Source organism: Zonotrichia albicollis, unplaced genomic scaffold, assembly GCF_047830755.1.
Source record: "Zonotrichia albicollis isolate bZonAlb1 unplaced genomic scaffold, bZonAlb1.hap1 Scaffold_83, whole genome shotgun sequence".
Lineage (NCBI taxonomy): Eukaryota > Metazoa > Chordata > Aves > Passeriformes > Passerellidae > Zonotrichia > Zonotrichia albicollis.
The window spans coordinates 606,591-625,267 of record NW_027428460.1 but is presented as its reverse complement, the minus strand read 5'-3'; the positions used below and the strand labels follow the sequence as shown (position 1 = coordinate 625,267).

The window sequence follows — 18,677 nt, the reverse complement described above, 5'->3', positions numbered from 1 at the left end:
CCCTATCCAGGTGTGTCCCTCACCTGTCCATGGCGTACCCCGCCCGGCAGGCGCAGGTGAAGCCGTCGGCCAGGTCGCGGCACACCTGGCTGGGCCCGCAGGTGTGGTGCCCGTTCTCGCACTCGTCCTCGGGGGGGCAGCTCAGGAACGCCCAAACCCCGCCGGCCCCGCACGCCTGGGTCACACCTGGGCACAGGTAACCCCGCAGGTGAGGGGAGGTTCCCAAAAAAACCCCAAAATTCCCAAAAAAACCCCAAAATTCCAATGGAAAAATTCGAAATTTTGACAAAAACCCAAAAAAATCAGCCCCAAAAACGGCCCCAGGGAAGGTCCCGCACGCCTGGGTCACACCTGGGCACAGGTAACCCTGCAGGTGAAGTGAGGTTCCCAAAATTCCCCCCAAAAAACCCCAAAATTCCCAAAAAAAACCCCAAAATCCCAACGGAAAAATTCAAAATTTCGACAAAAAAACCCAAAAATTTCAACAAACCCCCCAAAAAATTCCCAAAAATCCCGAATTGCCCAAATTTCGATTCTCACCGTGTCTGGGCCCGCTGAGCCCCCCCAAACACCCCTTGAAGCTCCCCAAAATCCCATATGAACCCCCCAAAATCACCTCAAAACTCACTTTAACAGCCCCAAACCCCCCCAAAACCGACCCCAAAAATTCCCAAAAAATTCCCAAAAATCCCGAATTCCCCAAATTTCGTTCTCACCGTGTCTGGGCCCGCTGAGCCCGCCCTCGAGGCAGCGACCGCCCCCGTTGTGCCCGGCGCGGGCGCACCTGAGCCCCCCAAACCGCCCTAAAACCCCCCCAAAACCGCCCCCAAAAATTCCCAAAAAATTCCCAAAAATCCCGAATTCCCCAAATTTCGATTCTCACCGTGTCTGGGCCCGCTGAGCCCCCCCAAAATCCCATATAAACCCCCCAAAACCCGCTCCAAACTCACTTTAACAGCCCCAAACCCCCCCAAACCCCCCCAAAACCGACCCCAAAAAATCCCAAAAAATTCCCAAAAATCCCGAATTGCCCAAATTTCAATTCTCACCGTGTCTGGGCCCGCTGAGCCCCCCGAAATCCCCCCCAAAATCCCTTTAAAAACCCCCCAAAGTCACCTAAAAACCCCCCAATACCCCCTCCAAACTCACTTTAACTGCCCCAAACCCCCCCAAAACCGACCCCAAAAATTCCCAAAAAATTCCCAAAAATCCCGAATTCCCCAAATTTCGTTCTCACCGTGTCTGGGCCCGCTGAGCCCGCCCTCGAGGCAGCGGCCGCCCCCGTTGTGCCCGGCGCGGGCGCACCTGAGCCCCCCAAACCGCCCTAAAACCCCCCCAAAACCGCCCCCAAAAATTCCCAAAAAATTCCCAAAAATCCCGAATTCCCCAAATTTCGATTCTCACCGTGTCTGGGCCCGCTGAGCCCCCCCAAAATCCCATATAAACCCCCCAAAACCCGCTCCAAACTCACTTTAACAGCCCCAAACCCCCCCAAACCCCCCCAAAACCGACCCCAAAAAATCCCAAAAAATTCCCAAAAATCCCGAATTGCCCAAATTTCAATTCTCACCGTGTCTGGGCCCGCTGAGCCCCCCGAAATCCCCCCCAAAATCCCTTTAAAAACCCCCCAAAGTCACCTAAAAACCCCCCAATACCCCCTCCAAACTCACTTTAACTGCCCCAAACCCCCCCAAAACCGACCCCAAAAATTCCCAAAAAATTCCCAAAAATCCCGAATTCCCCAAATTTCGTTCTCACCGTGTCTGGGCCCGCTGAGGCCGCCCTCGAGGCAGCGGCCGCCCCCGTTGTGCCCGGCGCGGGCGCACCTGAGCCCCCCAAACCGCCCTAAAACCCCCCCAAAACCGCCCCCAAAAATTCCCAAAAAATTCCCAAAAATCCCGAATTCCCCAAATTTCGATTCTCACCGTGTCTGGGCCCGCTGAGCCCCCCCAAAATCCCATATAAACCCCCCAAAACCCGCTCCAAACTCACTTTAACAGCCCCAAACCCCCCCAAAACCGACCCCAAAAAATCCCAAAAAATTCCCAAAAATCCCGAATTCCCCAAATTTCGTTCTCACCGTGTCTGGGCCCGCTGAGCCCGCCCTCGAGGCAGCGGCCGCCCCCGTTGTGCCCGGCGCGGGCGCACCATCCGCAGCGCGGCCGCCTCAGGCACTGCGAGCACTGCGAGGCCCCCGCGCACTCGGGGGGGGGGGGGCAGCGCTCCGGAGCCCCGCCCCCACCGCCGGGCGAGGCCCCGCCCCCAGCGCCGAAGGTTCCGGAAGGTGCCGAGGAGGCCCCGCCCCCCCCGCCCCGCAGGAGGCAGCGCAGGGGGGCGAGGCTGGGGCTGAGGCACTGGCGAGGAAAGGGTTAAACCGCGTTAGAAATGGGCTGGAATTCACCCAAAATATCCTCCAAAAAATCCCGGAATTTTAGGTGGCCAAGTTCCCCAAAAAAGCCCCAAAAGAGCCTCAAAAAAGTCCCAAAAGAGCCCCAAAAAAATCCCCCAAAAAGCCTCAAAAAACCCTCAAAAGAGATTCAAAAATCCCCAAAAGAGCCCCCCAAAAATCACTAAAAAATCCCAAAAAAACTCCCCAAAACCTCCCCAAAATAACCCCAAAAAAGCCTCAAGGAAACCCCTAAAATAACCCCCCAAAAAAGCCCCAAAAGAGCCCCGGGCGAGGCAGCGCAGGGGGGCGAGGCTGGGGCTGAGGCACTGGCGAGGAAAGGGTTAAACCGCGTTAGAAATGGGGAAAAGATGGGGAGAAAAGGGGAAAATAACGGGGAAAAAAGGGACAAAATATCCACAAAAAATCAAAATAAAATCAGAAAGAAATAGAACTAAAATCAGAAAAAAATGGGAAAAATTGGGGGAAAAAATGGGAAAAAGAATCAGAAAAAAATCGAAATAAAATCAGAAAAAAATCAGAAAAAATCGAAATAAAAACAGAAAAAAAATCAGAAAAAATCGAAATAAAATCAGAAAAAATCGAAATAAAATCAGAAAAAAATCAGAAAAAAATCAAAATAAAATCAGAAAAAAGTCATAAAAAAATCAGAAAAAATCGAAATCAAATCAGAAAAAAAATGAGAAAAACTTCAGAAAAAATTGAACTAAAATCCACAAAAAAAATCGAAATAAAAACTGAAAAAAATCCGAAAAAAATCAGAAAAAATTGAAATGAAATCCACAAAAAATTGAAATTACATCAGAAAAAAATCAGAAAAAAATCAGAAAAAATCGAAATCAAATCAGAAAAAAAATCAGAAAAACATCAGAAAAAATCGAAATAAAATCGGAAAAAATCAGAAAAAATCAGAAAAAAATCCGAAAAAATCGAAATAAAATCTGAAAAAAATCAGAAAAAAATCAAAACAAAATCGGAAAAAAATCAGAAAAGATCAAAATAAAACCAGAAAAAAATCAGAAAAAAATCGGAAAAAAATCTGAAAAAATCGAAATAATATCGGAAAAAAAATCAGAAAAAATTGAAATAAAATCGGAAAAAATCAGAAAAAATCAGAAAAAAATCCGAAAAAATCGAAATAAAATCTGAAAAAAATCAGAAAAAAATCAAAACAAAATCGGAAAAAAATCAGAAAAAATCAAAATAAAACCAGAAAAAAATCAGAAAAAAATCGGAAAAAAATCTGAAAAAATCGAAATAATATCGGAAAAAAAATCAGAAAAATTTAAAATAAAATCGGAAAAAAATCAGAAAAAAATCCGAAAAAAGTCAGAAAAGAATCAGAAAAAATCAAAAAAATTCAGAAAAAACCCCCCCAAATATCCCAATGTTTTCCCTGCTCACCTCGCTGAGCGCCAGGCTCCAGAGGCAGTGGCTCCAGCCGCCGTCGGCGCCCGGCGAGCTGAGGCAGGCGTGGCACGAGCGCTGCAGGTGGCACGGCCGCGGGCACGGCAGCGGCGGCGCCGACTCCACGGGCATGGGCGAGACGTTGAGCAGCGAGCGGCTGAAGCACGTCCGGTCGGAGCTGGGCTGCACGCTCAGGATGCGCCGCGTCTCGCCTGCAATAGTGCCCGGAAAATGCCAAAATTTACCAAACATCGCCTCAAAATCCCCCCCAAAAATCCCGAAAAATACCCTAAAAAATCCCTGAAAATCCCCCAAAATTCACCAAAAAATCCCGCAAAAATCACCTAAAAATCCCAAAAAAATCCCCAAAAAATCCCTAAAAATACCCCCAAAAATCCCTAAAAATCCCTCCAAAAATCCCTGAAATATCCCTGAAAATCCCCAAAAAATCCCCAAAAAATCGCCAAAAAATCACCCCCAAAATTGCCCCAAAAATCCCAGAAATCCCCCGCGAAAATTCCAAAGCAATCGGGCAAAAATCCCCCCAAAAATCCCCCAAAAACTACCCAAAAAAGCCCCTGAAAATCCCCCAAAAATTAAAAAAAGAAATGCCAATAAATTCCCCCGCCGCATCTCGCCTGGAACGTGCCCAGAAAATTGCAAAAAGTCACCAAAACTCACCTCAAAATCCCCCCCTAATTGCCCAAAAAATCCCTTAAAAATCCCCTAAAAAAATCCCTGAAAATCCCTAAAAATTCACCAAAAAATCCTGCAAAAAAACCCTAAAATCCCCCCAAAAATCCCAAAAAATCCTGCAAGAATTCCCAAAAAATCCCACAAAAGTCCCAAAGAAATCCTGAAAAATTCTACAAAATACACCCCAAAAATCCCTAAAAATACCCTAAAAAATCTCTGAAAATCCCCAAAAATTCACCAAAAAATTCCGCAAAAATCGCCTAAAAACCTCCCAAAAATCCAGAAAAATCCTGCAAGAATTCCCAAAAAAATCCCACAAAAATCGCCTAAAAGTCCCAAAGAAATCCTGAAAAATTCTACAAAATACACCCCAAAAATCCCTAAAAATACCCTAAAAAATCTCTGAAAATCCCCAAAAATTCACCAAAAAATCCCGCAAAAATCGCCTAAAAACCTCCCAAAAATCCAGAAAAATCCTGCAAGAATTCCCAAAAAAATCCCACAAAAATCGCCTAAAAGTCCCAAAGAAATCCTGAAAAATTCTACAAAATACACCCCAAAAATCCCTAAAAATACCATAAAAAATCTCTGAAAATCCCCAAAAATTCACCAAAAAATTCCGCAAAAATCGCCTAAAAACCTCCCAAAAATCCAGAAAAATCCTGCAAGAATTCCCAAAAAAATCCCACAAAAATCGCCTAAAAGTCCCAAAGAAATCCTGAAAAATTCTACAAAATACACCCCAAAAATCCCTAAAAATACCCTAAAAAATCTCTGAAAATCCCCAAAAATTCACCAAAAAATCCCGCAAAAATCGCCTAAAAACCTCCCAAAAATCCAGAAAAATCCTGCAAGAATTCCCAAAAAAATCCCACAAAAATCGCCTAAAAGTCCCAAAGAAATCCTGAAAAATTCTACAAAATACACCCCAAAAATCCCTAAAAATACCCTAAAAATCTCAGAAAATCCCCAAAAATTCACAAAAAAATTCCGCAAAAATCGCCTAAAAACCTTGCAAAAATCCAGAAAAATCCTGCAAGAATTCCCAAAAAATCCCACAAAAATCGCCTAAAAGTCCCAAAGAAATCCTGAAAAATTCTACAAAATACACCCCAAAAATCCCTAAAAATACCCTAAAAAATCCCTGAAAATCCCCAAAAAATCCCCAAAAGTTCCACAAAATACACCCAAAAAAATCCCTAAAAAATCGCCTAAAAATTCCAAAAAAATCCCCAAAAATTGCCAGAAAATCCCACACAAATTACCCAGAAGTCCCAAAAAAATCCCCAAAAATTCCACAAAATACACCCAAAAAATCCCTAAAAAAATCCCTAAAAAATCGCAAAAAAATCCCAAAAAAATCCTGAAAAATTCCCAAAAAAATCCCTAAAAAATGCCAAAAATCCCACTAAAAATCCCACTAAAATCCCCCCAAAAAAGCCAAAAAAATCACAAAAAAATCCCCAAAAAATCATAAAAAAATCCCCAAAAAATCCAAAAAAAATCCCAAAAAATCACAAAAAAGCCCCCCAAAATCACCAAAAATTCCCAATTTTTCTGGAATTTTCTGGAATTTTCTGGAATTCTCTCACCTGTCCTCTTGAACTGCCTGGTCCACACGCACCGTCCGGCCCTGGCACACCGCTGGCAGTCGGGCGCCCCGCAGGCGGCCTCGGAGCCGCCCCAAACCCCAAACCCACCCCAAACCAGCCTAAAATCCCCCCTAAAAATCCCCTAAAAAATACCTGAAAAATCCCCAAAAAAATCCCAAAAAATTCCCTTAAGCTTGCTGAAAATCCCACAAAAATTCCCCCAAAAAACCACTGAAAAATACCCAAAATATGCCTGAAACACGCCCCAAAAAATCCGAAAAAAAATCCCAAAAAATCACTAAAAATTGCCTAAAAATCGCCAAAAATCCCCAAAAAAATCCCCAAAAATTCCACAAAATACACCCAAAAATCCCTAAAAAAATCTCTAAAAATTGCCAAAAAATCCCTAAACAATCCCCCAAAAAAGCAAAAAAATCATCAAAAAATCATCAAAAAATCATCAAAAAATCACAAAAAAACCCCCCAAAAATTCCAAAAAAACCCCAAATTTTCCCAATTTTTTTCTGGAATTTTCTCTAAAAATCCCAAATTTCCTACCTGTCCTTTTGAACTGCCTGGTCCACATGCACCTCCCTGCCCTGGCACACCGTTGGCAGTCCGGGGCCCCGCACGCTGCCTCGGAGCCGCCCCAAACCCCAAACCCACCCCTCTTAAAATCCCCTCTAAAATCCTTTAAAAATCAGGAAAAAAATCCCAAAAAACCCCACAAAAATTACCCAAAAAGTGCCCAAAAACTCCCAGAAAATACACCAAAAACTCCCTACAAAACCCCCCAAAAATTCCCACAAAATACACCAAAAAAATCCCCAAAACCTTCCAGAAAATACACCAAAAAACCCCTAAAAAATCGCCTAAAAATTCCAAAAAAATCCCATAAAATACACCAAAAAATCCCCAAAAAATCCCTGAAGAATCCCCGAACACTGCCTAAAAATTCCCCAAAAAATCCCGCAAAAATTGCCCAAAAAATTCCACAAAAAATCCCCAAAAATCCCCAAAAATCGCCAAAAAATTGCCAAAAAATCCCACTAAAATCCCCTCAAAATCACCCAAAAATCACCAAAAAATCATCAAAAAATCACAAAAAAACCCCTGAAAAATCACCAAAAAATCATCAAAAAATCATCAAAAAATCACAAAAAATCCCCCAACACTGCCTAAAAATTCCCCAAAAAATTCCACAAAATCCACCAAAAATCCCCACAAAATCCCTGAAAAATCCCCCAACATTGCCTAAAAAATCCCCCAAATATTCCCAAAAAAATCCCACAAAACACACCAAAAAATCCCTGAAGAATCCTTGAACATTGCCTAAAAAATCCCCCCAAAAAAGCCAAAAAATCAGCAAAAAATCATCAAAAAAATCTCAAAAAAATCCGAAAAAAATCCCAAAAAATCACTAAAAATTGCCTAAAAATCGCCAAAAATCCCCAAAAAAATCCCCAAAAATTCCACAAAATACACCCAAAAAATCCCTAAAAAATCCCCAAAAAATCATCAAAAATCACCCAAAAATCCCAAAAAATCACGAAAAAAATCACGAAAAAATCCCAAAAAAATCCCAAAATTCCCAAATTTTTTGGGAGTTCTCTCACCTGTCCTCTTGAACTGCCGTGTCCACACGCACCGTCCGGCCCTGGCGCATCTCTGGCAGTCGGGCGCCCCGCAGGCGGCCTTGGAGCCGCCCCAAACCCCAAACCAGCCTGAAATCCCCCCTAAAAATCCCTGAAAAATCCCCAAAAACTCCCCCAAAAAATCTCAGAAAAGTCCCAAAAATTCCCCAAAAAATCCCGCAAAAATTGCCTAAAAATCCTGCAAGAATTCCCAAAAAATCCCACAAAAATCACCTAAAAATGCCAAAAAAATCCTGAAAAATTCCCCAAAAAATCCCTAAAAAAATCTCTAAAAATTGCCAAAAATCCCACTAAAATCCCCCCAAAAAAGCCAAAAAATCACAAAAAAATCATCAAAAAATCCCCCAAAAATCATCCAAAAAATCACAAAAAAACCCCAAAAATCACAAAAAAAATCCCAAAAGATCCCAGAATTTCCGGATTTTTTCTGGAATTCCCTACCTGTCCTCTTGAACTGCCGTGTCCACATGCACCGTCTGGCCCTGGCGCACCTCTGGCAGTCCGGGGCCCCGCAGGCGGCCTTGGAGCCGCCCCAAACCCCAAACCAGCCTGAAATCCCCCCTAAAAATCCCTGAAAAATCCCCAAAAACTCCCCCAAAAAATCTCAGAAAAGTCCCAAAAATTCCCCAAAAAATCCCGCAAAAATTGCCTAAAAATCCTGCAAGAATTCCCAAAAAATCCCACAAAAATCACCTAAAAATGCCAAAAAAATCCTGAAAAATTCCCCAAAAAATCCCTAAAAAAATCTCTAAAAATTGCCAAAAATCCCACTAAAATCCCCCCAAAAAAGCCAAAAAATCACAAAAAAATCATCAAAAAATCCCCCAAAAATCATCCAAAAAATCACAAAAAAACCCCAAAAATCACAAAAAAAATCCCAAAAGATCCCAGAATTTCCGGATTTTTTCTGGAATTCCCTACCTGTCCTCTTGAACTGCCGTGTCCACATGCACCGTCTGGCCCTGGCGCACCTCTGGCAGTCCGGGGCCCCGCAGGCGGCCTTGGAGCCGCCCCAAACCCCAAACCAGCCTGAAATCCCCCCTAAAAATCCCTGAAAAATCCCCAAAAACTCCCCCAAAAAATCTCAGAAAAGTCCCAAAAATTCCCCAAAAAATCCCGCAAAAATTGCCTAAAAATCCTGCAAGAATTCCCAAAAAATCCCACAAAAATCACCTAAAAATGCCAAAAAAATCCTGAAAAATTCCCCAAAAAATCCCTAAAAAAATCTCTAAAAATTGCCAAAAATCCCACTAAAATCCCCCCAAAAAAGCCAAAAAATCACAAAAAAATCATCAAAAAATCCCCCAAAAATCATCCAAAAAATCACAAAAAAACCCCAAAAATCACAAAAAAAATCCCAAAAGATCCCAGAATTTCCGGATTTTTTCTGGAATTCCCTACCTGTCCTCTTGAACTGCCGTGTCCACATGCACCGTCTGGCCCTGGCGCACCTCTGGCAGTCCGGGGCCCCGCAGGCGGCCTTGGAGCCGCCCCAAACCCCAAACCAGCCTGAAATCCCCCCTAAAAATCCCTGAAAAATCCCCAAAAACTCCCCCAAAAAATCTCAGAAAAGTCCCAAAAATTCCCCAAAAAATCCCGCAAAAATTGCCTAAAAATCCTGCAAGAATTCCCAAAAAATCCCACAAAAATCACCTAAAAATGCCAAAAAAATCCTGAAAAATTCCCCAAAAAATCCCTAAAAAAATCTCTAAAAATTGCCAAAAATCCCACTAAAATCCCCCCAAAAAAGCCAAAAAATCACAAAAAAATCATCAAAAAATCCCCCAAAAATCATCCAAAAAATCACAAAAAAACCCCAAAAATCACAAAAAAAATCCCAAAAGATCCCAGAATTTCCGGATTTTTTCTGGAATTCCCTACCTGTCCTCTTGAACTGCCGTGTCCACACGCACCGTCTGGCCCTGGCGCACCTCTGGCAGTCCGGGGCCCCGCAGGCGGCCTTGGAGCCGCCCCAAACCCCAAACCAGCCTGAAATCCCCCCTAAAAATCCCTGAAAAATCCCCAAAAACTCCCCCAAAAAATCTCAGAAAAGTCCCAAAAATTCCCCAAAAAATCCCGCAAAAATTGCCTAAAAATCCTGCAAGAATTCCCAAAAAATCCCACAAAAATCACCTAAAAATGCCAAAAAAATCCTGAAAAATTCCCCAAAAAATCCCTAAAAAAATCTCTAAAAATTGCCAAAAATCCCACTAAAATCCCCCCAAAAAAGCCAAAAAATCACAAAAAAATCATCAAAAAATCCCCCAAAAATCATCCAAAAAATCACAAAAAAACCCCAAAAATCACAAAAAAAATCCCAAAAGATCCCAGAATTTCCGGATTTTTTCTGGAATTCCCTACCTGTCCTCTTGAACTGCCGTGTCCACACGCACCGTCTGGCCCTGGCGCACCTCTGGCAGTCCGGGGCCCCGCAGGCGGCCTTGGAGCCGCCCCAAACCCCAAACCAGCCTGAAATCCCCCCTAAAAATCCCTGAAAAATCCCCAAAAACTCCCCCAAAAAATCTCAGAAAAGTCCCAAAAATTCCCCAAAAAATCCCGCAAAAATTGCCTAAAAATCCTGCAAGAATTCCCAAAAAATCCCACAAAAATCACCTAAAAATGCCAAAAAAATCCTGAAAAATTCCCCAAAAAATCCCTAAAAAAATCTCTAAAAATTGCCAAAAATCCCACTAAAATCCCCCCAAAAAAGCCAAAAAATCACAAAAAAATCATCAAAAAATCCCCCAAAAATCATCCAAAAAATCACAAAAAAACCCCAAAAATCACAAAAAAAATCCCAAAAGATCCCAGAATTTCCGGATTTTTTCTGGAATTCCCTACCTGTCCTCTTGAACTGCCGTGTCCACACGCACCGTCTGGCCCTGGCGCACCTCTGGCAGTCCGGGGCCCCGCACGCTGCCTCGGATCTCGCGCTGGTTGATGCGGCAATCGTTCTCGCGGCGGCAGCTGGAGCCCGCCCCGATGCAGGCGCCCTCGGGGCAGTTCCTGCACCACTTGCACGGGTGGGGACCCTGGGCAAGGAATTCGGGAAGTTTCGGGTGAAAAAATGGGGATTTTGGGAAAAAACCCGGTGAATTTTGGTGAAAAAATGGCGATTTTATGTGAAAAGATGGGGATTTTACGTGAAAAGATGGGGATTTAAGGGGTGTTTTTGGTGAAAGACTTGGGTATTTTTGGGGATTGGGGGTCTAAAATTGGGATTAAAGGGAGGTTTGGGGTGAAAAAATGGGAATTTTGGGAGAAAACCCGGCAATTTTTGGTGAAAAAACGGGGATTTTAGGTGAAAAAATGGCGATTTTGGGGGAGGTTTTGGTGAAGAAATGGGAATTTTGGGAAGCTTTGGGGGTCTCAGAGGGTCTTGGCTGTCTAAAATCGGGATTTAAGGGAGTTTGGCGTGAAAAAATGGGGATTTTAGGAAAAAACTTGGGGAAAAAACAGGGATTTTTGGTGAAAAAACGGCGATTTTTGGTGGAAAATGGAGATTTTTGCGGGGAAAAATGGGGATTTTTGGGGAGTTTTTGGTGAAAGACTTGGGTATTTTTGGGGATTGGGGGTCTAAAATTGGGATTAAAGGGAGATTTGGGTGAAAAAATGGGGATTTTGGGAAAAAAACCCGACGATTTTTGGTGAAAAAATGGCGATTTTACGTGAAAAAATGGGGATTTTTGGTGGAAAAATGGGGGAGTTTTGGGGGGAGGTTTTGGGGGTCTCAGAAAAGTCTCACAGAGCCCTGGGTGTCTAAAATTGGGATTTTTGGGGATTTTGGGTGAAAAAATGGGGATTTTGGTTAAAAAAAATGGGGATTCTGGGTGAGAAATGGAGATTTTGGGGTTAAAAAATGGGGATTTTGGGGAGGTTTTGGGGGTCCTGGGGAGGTTTTGGGGGCCCCTCGGGGCAGTTCCTGCACCACTTGCACGGGGGGGGACCCTGGAGGTGGGGAGAAAAAACATTTGGGGTGAAAAACGGGGATTTTGGGAAAAAACCCGGTGAATTTTGGTGAAAAAATGGCGATTTTACATGAAAAAATGGCGATTTTTGGTGGCAAAATGGGGATTTTGTGGGAAGTTTTGGGGGTCTCAGAGGGGTCTCAGAGGGTCTTGGCTGTCTAAAATTAGGATTTAAGGGAGTTTTGGGTGAAAAAATTGGGATTTTGGGAAAAAACCCGGTGATTTTTGGTGAAAAAATGGCGATTTTGGAGGGAAAAATGGGGATTTGGGGTCATTTTTGGGCTATTTTGGGGCTGTTTTTGGGGTGGTTTTTGGGGTCATTTTTGGGCTATTTTTGGGCTATTTTTGGGCCATTTTGGGGTAATTTTGAGGCGTTTTTGGGCTATTTTAGGTGGGTTTATTGGGCTATTTTTGGGCTATTTTTGGGCTATTTTTGGGCTATTTTAGGTGGGATTTTGGGGCTATTTTGGGGTAATTTTGGGGCGGTTTTTGGGCTATTTTAGGTGGGATTTTTGGGCTATTTTTGGGCCATTTTGGGGTAATTTTGGGGCGGTTTTTGGGGTCATTTTTGGGCTCTTTTAGGTGGGATTTTCTGGCTATTTTGGGGCTATTTTTGGGTGGTTTTTGGGCTATTTTAGGTGGGATTTTTGGGCTATTTTTGGGTGGTTTTTGGGCTATTTTAGGTGGGATTTTTGGGCTATTTTTGGGCTGCTTTTGGGCCATTTTGGGGTAATTTTGGGGCGGTTTTTGGGGTCATTTTTGGGCTATTTTAGGTGGGATTTTTTGGGCTATTTTTGGGCCATTTTGGGCTATTTTAGGTGGGATTTTCTGGCTATATTTGGGCTATTTTAGGTGAGATTTTCTGGCTATTTTTGGGCTATTTTAGGTGGGATTTTTCGGCTATTTTCTGGCTATTTTTGGGCCATTTTGGGTTAATTTTGGGGCGTTTTTGGGGGTCTCACCGCGCCCCCCAGCGGGTGCTGGGCCAGGCATTCGCTGCAGCTCCGCAGGCGCCGGCACTCGAGGGGGTCCCGGGGGGAGGGGGCGCAGGGGGCGGGGATGGGGGAGCACCCCAGCCTGCAGGGGCATTTGCATCTCATTTGCATCTCATTTGCATCTCATTAGCAGCCCCACATCCCCAGGTCAAACCCTAAAAAAATCTGCCCCAAATTCCGTCAAAATCCCCCCAAAATTCTCTCGAAACCCCCCCAGGATCCTCAAATTTCTCCCCAAAATCCCTCCAAGATTTGCCCCCCAAAAATCCACATTTTTCCCCAAAATCCCAGATTTTTCCCCAAAAATCCAGATTTTTCCCAAAATCCCAGATTTTTCCCCAAAAATCCACATTTTTCCCCAAATATCCACATTTTTCCCCAAAATCCCAGATTTTTCCCCAAAAATCCAGATTTCCCCCTAAATCTTCTTGAAGCTCCTCAAAGTGCCCCCGTTTTACCCAAATTCTCTCGGAATCACCTCAAATCCCCCATTTTCCCCCCAAAATCTCAGATTTTCACCCCAAATCCCCTCGAAACCCCCAAATCCTCTTCCCACCCCATTTAATCCCCAAAATCCCCCAAAATCCCCCCAAAATCCCCCTAAAATTTCCCCATTTCCCTTTTTAAACCCCCAAATCCCCTTTAAACCCCCCCAACTGCCCAAAATTCCAAATTTTCCTCCCAAAAATCCCCATTTTCTCCCCAAAATCCCCAATTTTTTTCCCAAAAATCCAGAATTTTGCTCCCAAACCCCCCAAAAATTTCCCATTTTCCCTCTTTAAACCCCCCCAAATCCCCTTTAAAGCCCCCCAAAATCCTCAATTTTCACCCCCAAACCCCCAATTTTTCCCAAAAAATCCCCAATTTTTTCCCAAAATCCCCATTTTTCCCCCCAATTATTACCTCTCGGCCTCCAGGGCCCCCTGGCATTGCCCCCTGAGCCCCCAGACCCCATTTAAACACCCTTTAGACCCAATCTAAACCCCCCAAAATCCCAAATTTCACCCCAAAAATCCCCAATTTTTTCCCAAAATCCCCGTTTTTCCCCCCAATTCTCACCTCTTGGCCTCCTCACCCCCCCGGCATCGCCCCCCGCACCAGGCGCAGGCGCCCCCAGACCCATTTAACCCCATTGAACCCCATTTAAACCCCCCAAAATTCCCGTTTTCTTACCCAATTTTTTCCCAAAATCCCCATTTTTCACCCAATTTTCACCGGATTTTTTCCCCAAAATCCCCGTTTTTCGCCCCAATTCTCACCTCTCGGCCTCGGGGGCCCCCCGGCATCGCCCCCCGCACCAGGCGCAGGCGCCCCCAGACCCATTTAACCCCATTGAACCCCATTGAAACCCCCCAAAATCCTCATTTTTCACCCAATTTTCACCGGATTTTTTCCCAAAATCCCCGTTTTTCGCCCCAATTCTCACCTCTCGGCCTCCTCAGCCCCCCGGGGTCGGGCAGGGCCCCGCAGGGCTCGGGGGGCACCCGCAGGGCCCAGAGCCCCCCCAGGCCCCCCCGTTGAAGCCCCCCGAGATGAGGAGGAGCCCCCCGAGCTCGGCCAGGGCGTGGGGGGGCCCACCAGCGACGGGTCTGGGGGAGAAAATGGGGTTTTAGAGGGGAAAAAGCACCAAAATTCACATTTTTCACGTAAAATCGACCCCCAGAAATCTCACAAAATTGCCTCAAAATTCCTCCCAAAATTCCCCCAAAAATTCACCTAAATTCCCCTAAAATTCCACCAAAATCCCTCCAAAATTGCCTCAAAATCCCCCCAAAAATCTCCCAAAATTGCATCAAAATTCCCCCAAAAATCCACCAAAATTCTCCTAAAATTCCCCCCCAAAATCTCCCAAAATTGCCTCAAAATTCTCCCAAAAATCCAGCAAAATTCCCCCCAAAAATCTCCCAAAATTGCCCTAAAATCCCCCCCAAAACCTCTCAAAATTGCATCAAAATTCCCCCAAAAATTCACCAAAATTCCTCCCAAAATTCCCCCAAAAATCCACAAAAATTGCCCTAAAATTCCGATTTTTGCCCCCAAAATTGAGGCAGTAAATGGGGAGGGGGTGTCAGGACCCCCGAGCTCGGCCAGGGCGTGGCCGACGGAGCCGGGCATGGGGGGGCCACCAGCGACGGGTCTGGGGGAGAAAGCACCAAAATTCACGTAAAATTCACATTTTAAATGGTGTTTTTAGAGGGTAAAACCCCCTAAAATTCATGTAAACTTCACATTTAAAATGGCGTTTTTAGAGGATAAAAAGGCACAAAAATTCACATAAAATTCACATAAAATTCACATTTAAAATGGCGTTTTTAGAGGTTAAAACCCCCTAAAATTCATGTAAAATTCACCCCCAAAAATCTCTTAAAACTGCCTCAAAATTCCTCCAAAAATCCCTCAAAAATTCCACCAAAATTGCCCAGGAATTCCCCCCAAAAATCTCCCAGAATTCCCTCAGAATTCCTCCAAAATGGTCTCAAAATTCCTCCCAAAATTCCCCCAAATAATCCCTTAAAATTCCGTTAAAAAATCTCCCAAAATTGCCTCGAAATTCCCCCAAAATTCCCCCCAAAAATCTCCCAAAATTGCATCAAAATTCCCCTAAAATTCCGATTTTTGCCCCCAAAATTGAGGCAGTAAATGGGGAGGGGTGTTTTTGGGTGCTCCCAAAAAAATCCCATTTAAACCCCAAATTTCCCCATTTTTTGCCCATTTCCCCCATTTTTCACCCAAATTTCGCCCGATTTTCACCCAATTTTCTCTGCCCTCCCCATTTCTGACCCCCCCCCAGTCGTGAGACCTCTCCCCAAATTGGGGGGACCCCAAAACCCCCCCAAATCCCCCCCTTGAAGCCCCCAGCCCCATTTCTCCTCCATTCTTTCCCCATTTTTTGCCCATTTCCCCCCATTTTTCACCCAAATTTCGCCCGATTTTCACCCAATTTTCGCTGCCCCCCCCCCATTCCCGACCCCCGGGACCCCTCCCCAAATTGGGGGACCCCCCCGTACCGGTGTGGGGGGGCAGGATCTGGTAGAGCAGGACGGCGTTGCCGAAATCGCTGCGGTCGCTGCGCCCCCCCACGACCCCAGGGCCTCCCCCAGCACGGCGGCGGCGTGGAAATAGAGGGGGCGGGGCTGGGGGGAGGGGCGGGGACACGTCACAGACCCCTCCCCAAAATAGCCCAGACCCCAGACCCAAAAAACCCCGGAAAAATCCAAAAAAACCCCAAGAAAATCCCATTTAAACCCTGAAAAATTCACCAAAAATGGCGAAAAAAACGCATTTAAACCCCCCAAAAAATCCAGTTTACCCCAAAATCCCATTCACACCCCCAAACACTCCAAAATCTCCCAAAAAAACCCCATTTACACCCCCCCCAAGCTCCCAAAAAAATCCCATTTAAACCCCAAAAAAATCACCAAAAATGGCCAAAAACCCCCATTTAAAGCCCCCCAAAAATCCCAAAAAAATCCCAAAAAATCCCCAAAATTTCCAAATCCCATTTTAACCCCAAAACCCCCAATTTAACCCTTTGGTGCCCACCTTTTCCCCCGAGCGGGCGCCAGCAGGCTCCAGTGCAGGCGCGCCAGGCTCAGGCTGTGGAGCTCCGCGCTCGGCCCCACGCGCTCCACGTGGAATCGCTGCCCCCCAAACACCAACAGCGACCCCGAGTGCCCGTACAGGCCTGGGGGCAAAAACTGGGCTGAATTTGGGGCATTTTGGGACATTTTTGGTGATTTTTGGGGGATTTTGTGTCATTTTTTGGGGCGGGTTTTGGAGCCGTTTTATGATGGAGTTCGAGGTCGCTTTGGGGTCTTCTCAGGAGGTTTGGGGTCATTTTGGGGTGAATTTTGGGCATTTTGGGTCATTTTGGGGTGAATTTTGGAAATTTGGGGTCATTTTCGGTCATTTTGGCTTTATTTGCATGATTTTGGGGAGATTTTGAGGGGATTTGGGGTCATTTTTTGGGGTTGCTTTAGGGAGGTTTGCGGCCGTTTTGGGAGGATTTTGAGACGCTCAGGGGAGGTTTGGGGTCATTCCAGGGAGATTTGGGGTGAATTCGTGGATTTTGGGTCATTTTGGGGTGAATTTGTGGATTTTGGGTCATTTTGGGGTGAATTTTGGGCATTTTGGGTCATTTTTGGTGATTTTTGGGGGACTTGGGGTCATTTTTTGGGGGGTTTTGGCGCCGTTTTATGATGGAGTTCGAGGTCGCTTTGGGGTCTTCTCAGGAGGTTTGGGGTCATTTTGGGGTGAATTTTGGGCATTTTGGGTCATTTTGGGGTGAATTTCGGGGATCTAGGGTCATTTTGGGTCATTTTGGCTTTATTTGCATGATTTTGGGGTGATTTTGAGGGGATTTGGAGTCATTTTTTGGGGTTGTTTGAGGTCACTTTGGAGTCATTTTGGGGTGAATTTTGGGGGGATTTTGAGTCATTTTTTGGGGGATTTTGGCACCATTTTAGGGGGTGGTTCAAGATCATCTCAGGGAGGTTTGGGGTCATTTTGGGTTGAATTTTGGGTGATTTTGGCTTTATTTCAATGGTTTTTGGGGAATTTGGGCAGATTTTGGGGTGATTTTGAGGAGGTTTGAGGGGGATTTTGGGGAGGGGGCTCCACGTGGAATCGCTGCCCCCCAAACACCAGCAGGGACCCCGAGTGCCCGTACAGGCCTGGGGGCAAAATCCGGGGTGAATTTGGGGCATTTTGGGGCATTTTGGGGCATTTTGGGGGATTTTGTGTCATTTTTTGGGGGGTTTTGGCGCCATTTTATGGCAGAGTTCATTTTATGGCTCTCCCTCATTTCGGGGAGGTTTGGGGTCATCTCAGGAAGGTTTGGGGTCATTTCAGGGAGATTTGGGGTCATTCCAGGGAGATTTGGGGTCATTTTGGGGTGAATTTGTGAATTTTGAGTCATTTTGGGCTGAATTTTGGGGATTTTCAGTCGTTTTTGGGGATTTTGGGGGGATTTTGAGTGATTTTTGGGGCATTTTGGGGCCATTTTATGGGGCAGCTCAAGGGAGATTCGAGGTGAATTTTGGGGGGTTTGGGGATATTTTGAGGTGATTTGGGGTCATTTTTGGGTGATTTTGGGGGAATTTGGGGGGTTTTGGGTCATTTTGAGCTGTTCCATTTTTACCCCCGTTTTTCCCAATTTCCCCCCATTTCTTCCCCAATTTTTCTCATTTTTTCACCGATTTTCTCAGGGTTTTTTTCATTTTTTTCCCATTTTTTCCCAATTTCTCCCATTTTTCCCCCATTTCCACCTGTGTGTGGGAGGGTCCCGCTGGTGACCCCCACCCCCCAATTTCCCCACATTGTTCTCAATTTTCTCCCATTTTTTCCCAATTTCTCCCATTTTTCCCCCATTTTCACCTCTGGGGGGGTGGTCCCAGTAGTGACACCCACCCCCCAATTTCCCCTCATTTTTTTCCCATTTCCCCCCAATTTTTCTCATTTTTTCGCCAATTTTCTCCAGGTTTGTTTTCCATTTTTTCCCAATTTCTGGTGTTTTTGCCCCGTTCTCACCTGTGTAGAGGGGGGGTCCCAGTAGCGACACCCACCCCCCAATTTCCCCCCATTTTCCCCATTTTTTCCCCATTTTCCCCCGATTTTTTCCTTTTTTTTTTATTTTTCCCAATTTTTTTCCCAATTTCTCCCATTTTTCCCCCATTTTCACCTCTGGGGGGGTGGTCCCGCTGGTGACCCCCACCCCCCAATTTCCCCACATTGTTCTCAATTTTCTCCCATTTTTCCCCAATTTTTCTCATTTTTTCGCCAATTTTCTCCATTTTTTTTCCCAGTTTTTTCCCAATTTCCAGTGTTTTTGACCCATTCCCACCTGTGTGGGTGGGGGGTCCCAGTAGTGACACCCACCCCCCCATTTCCCCCCATTTTTCTCAATTTTTCCCATTTTTCTCCCAATTTTTCTCATTTTTTCACTGATTTTCTCCTTT

General features: G+C 44.9%; 1 protein-coding gene across 8 annotated transcripts in view; it reads right to left on the bottom strand.

The window, feature by feature from the left end:
* Positions 1-18,677, bottom strand: part of LOC141728024 (multiple epidermal growth factor-like domains protein 8) — a 109,859-nt gene that overhangs the window by 74,349 nt on the left and 16,833 nt on the right. For all 8 annotated transcript variants that reach the window (XM_074534324.1, XM_074534322.1, XM_074534317.1 and 5 more), the window contains exons 4-11: positions 16,264-16,405; positions 15,729-15,854; positions 14,147-14,309; positions 12,688-12,802; positions 10,599-10,789; positions 3,812-4,026; positions 2,081-2,354; positions 24-186 (exon numbers count right to left, since the gene is read on the bottom strand). In XM_074534324.1, the coding sequence (XP_074390425.1) occupies positions 24-186; positions 2,081-2,354; positions 3,812-4,026; positions 10,599-10,789; positions 12,688-12,802; positions 14,147-14,309; positions 15,729-15,854; positions 16,264-16,405 (1,389 nt within the window). The remainder of the gene's footprint in view (positions 1-23; positions 187-2,080; positions 2,355-3,811; positions 4,027-10,598; positions 10,790-12,687; positions 12,803-14,146; positions 14,310-15,728; positions 15,855-16,263; positions 16,406-18,677) is intronic.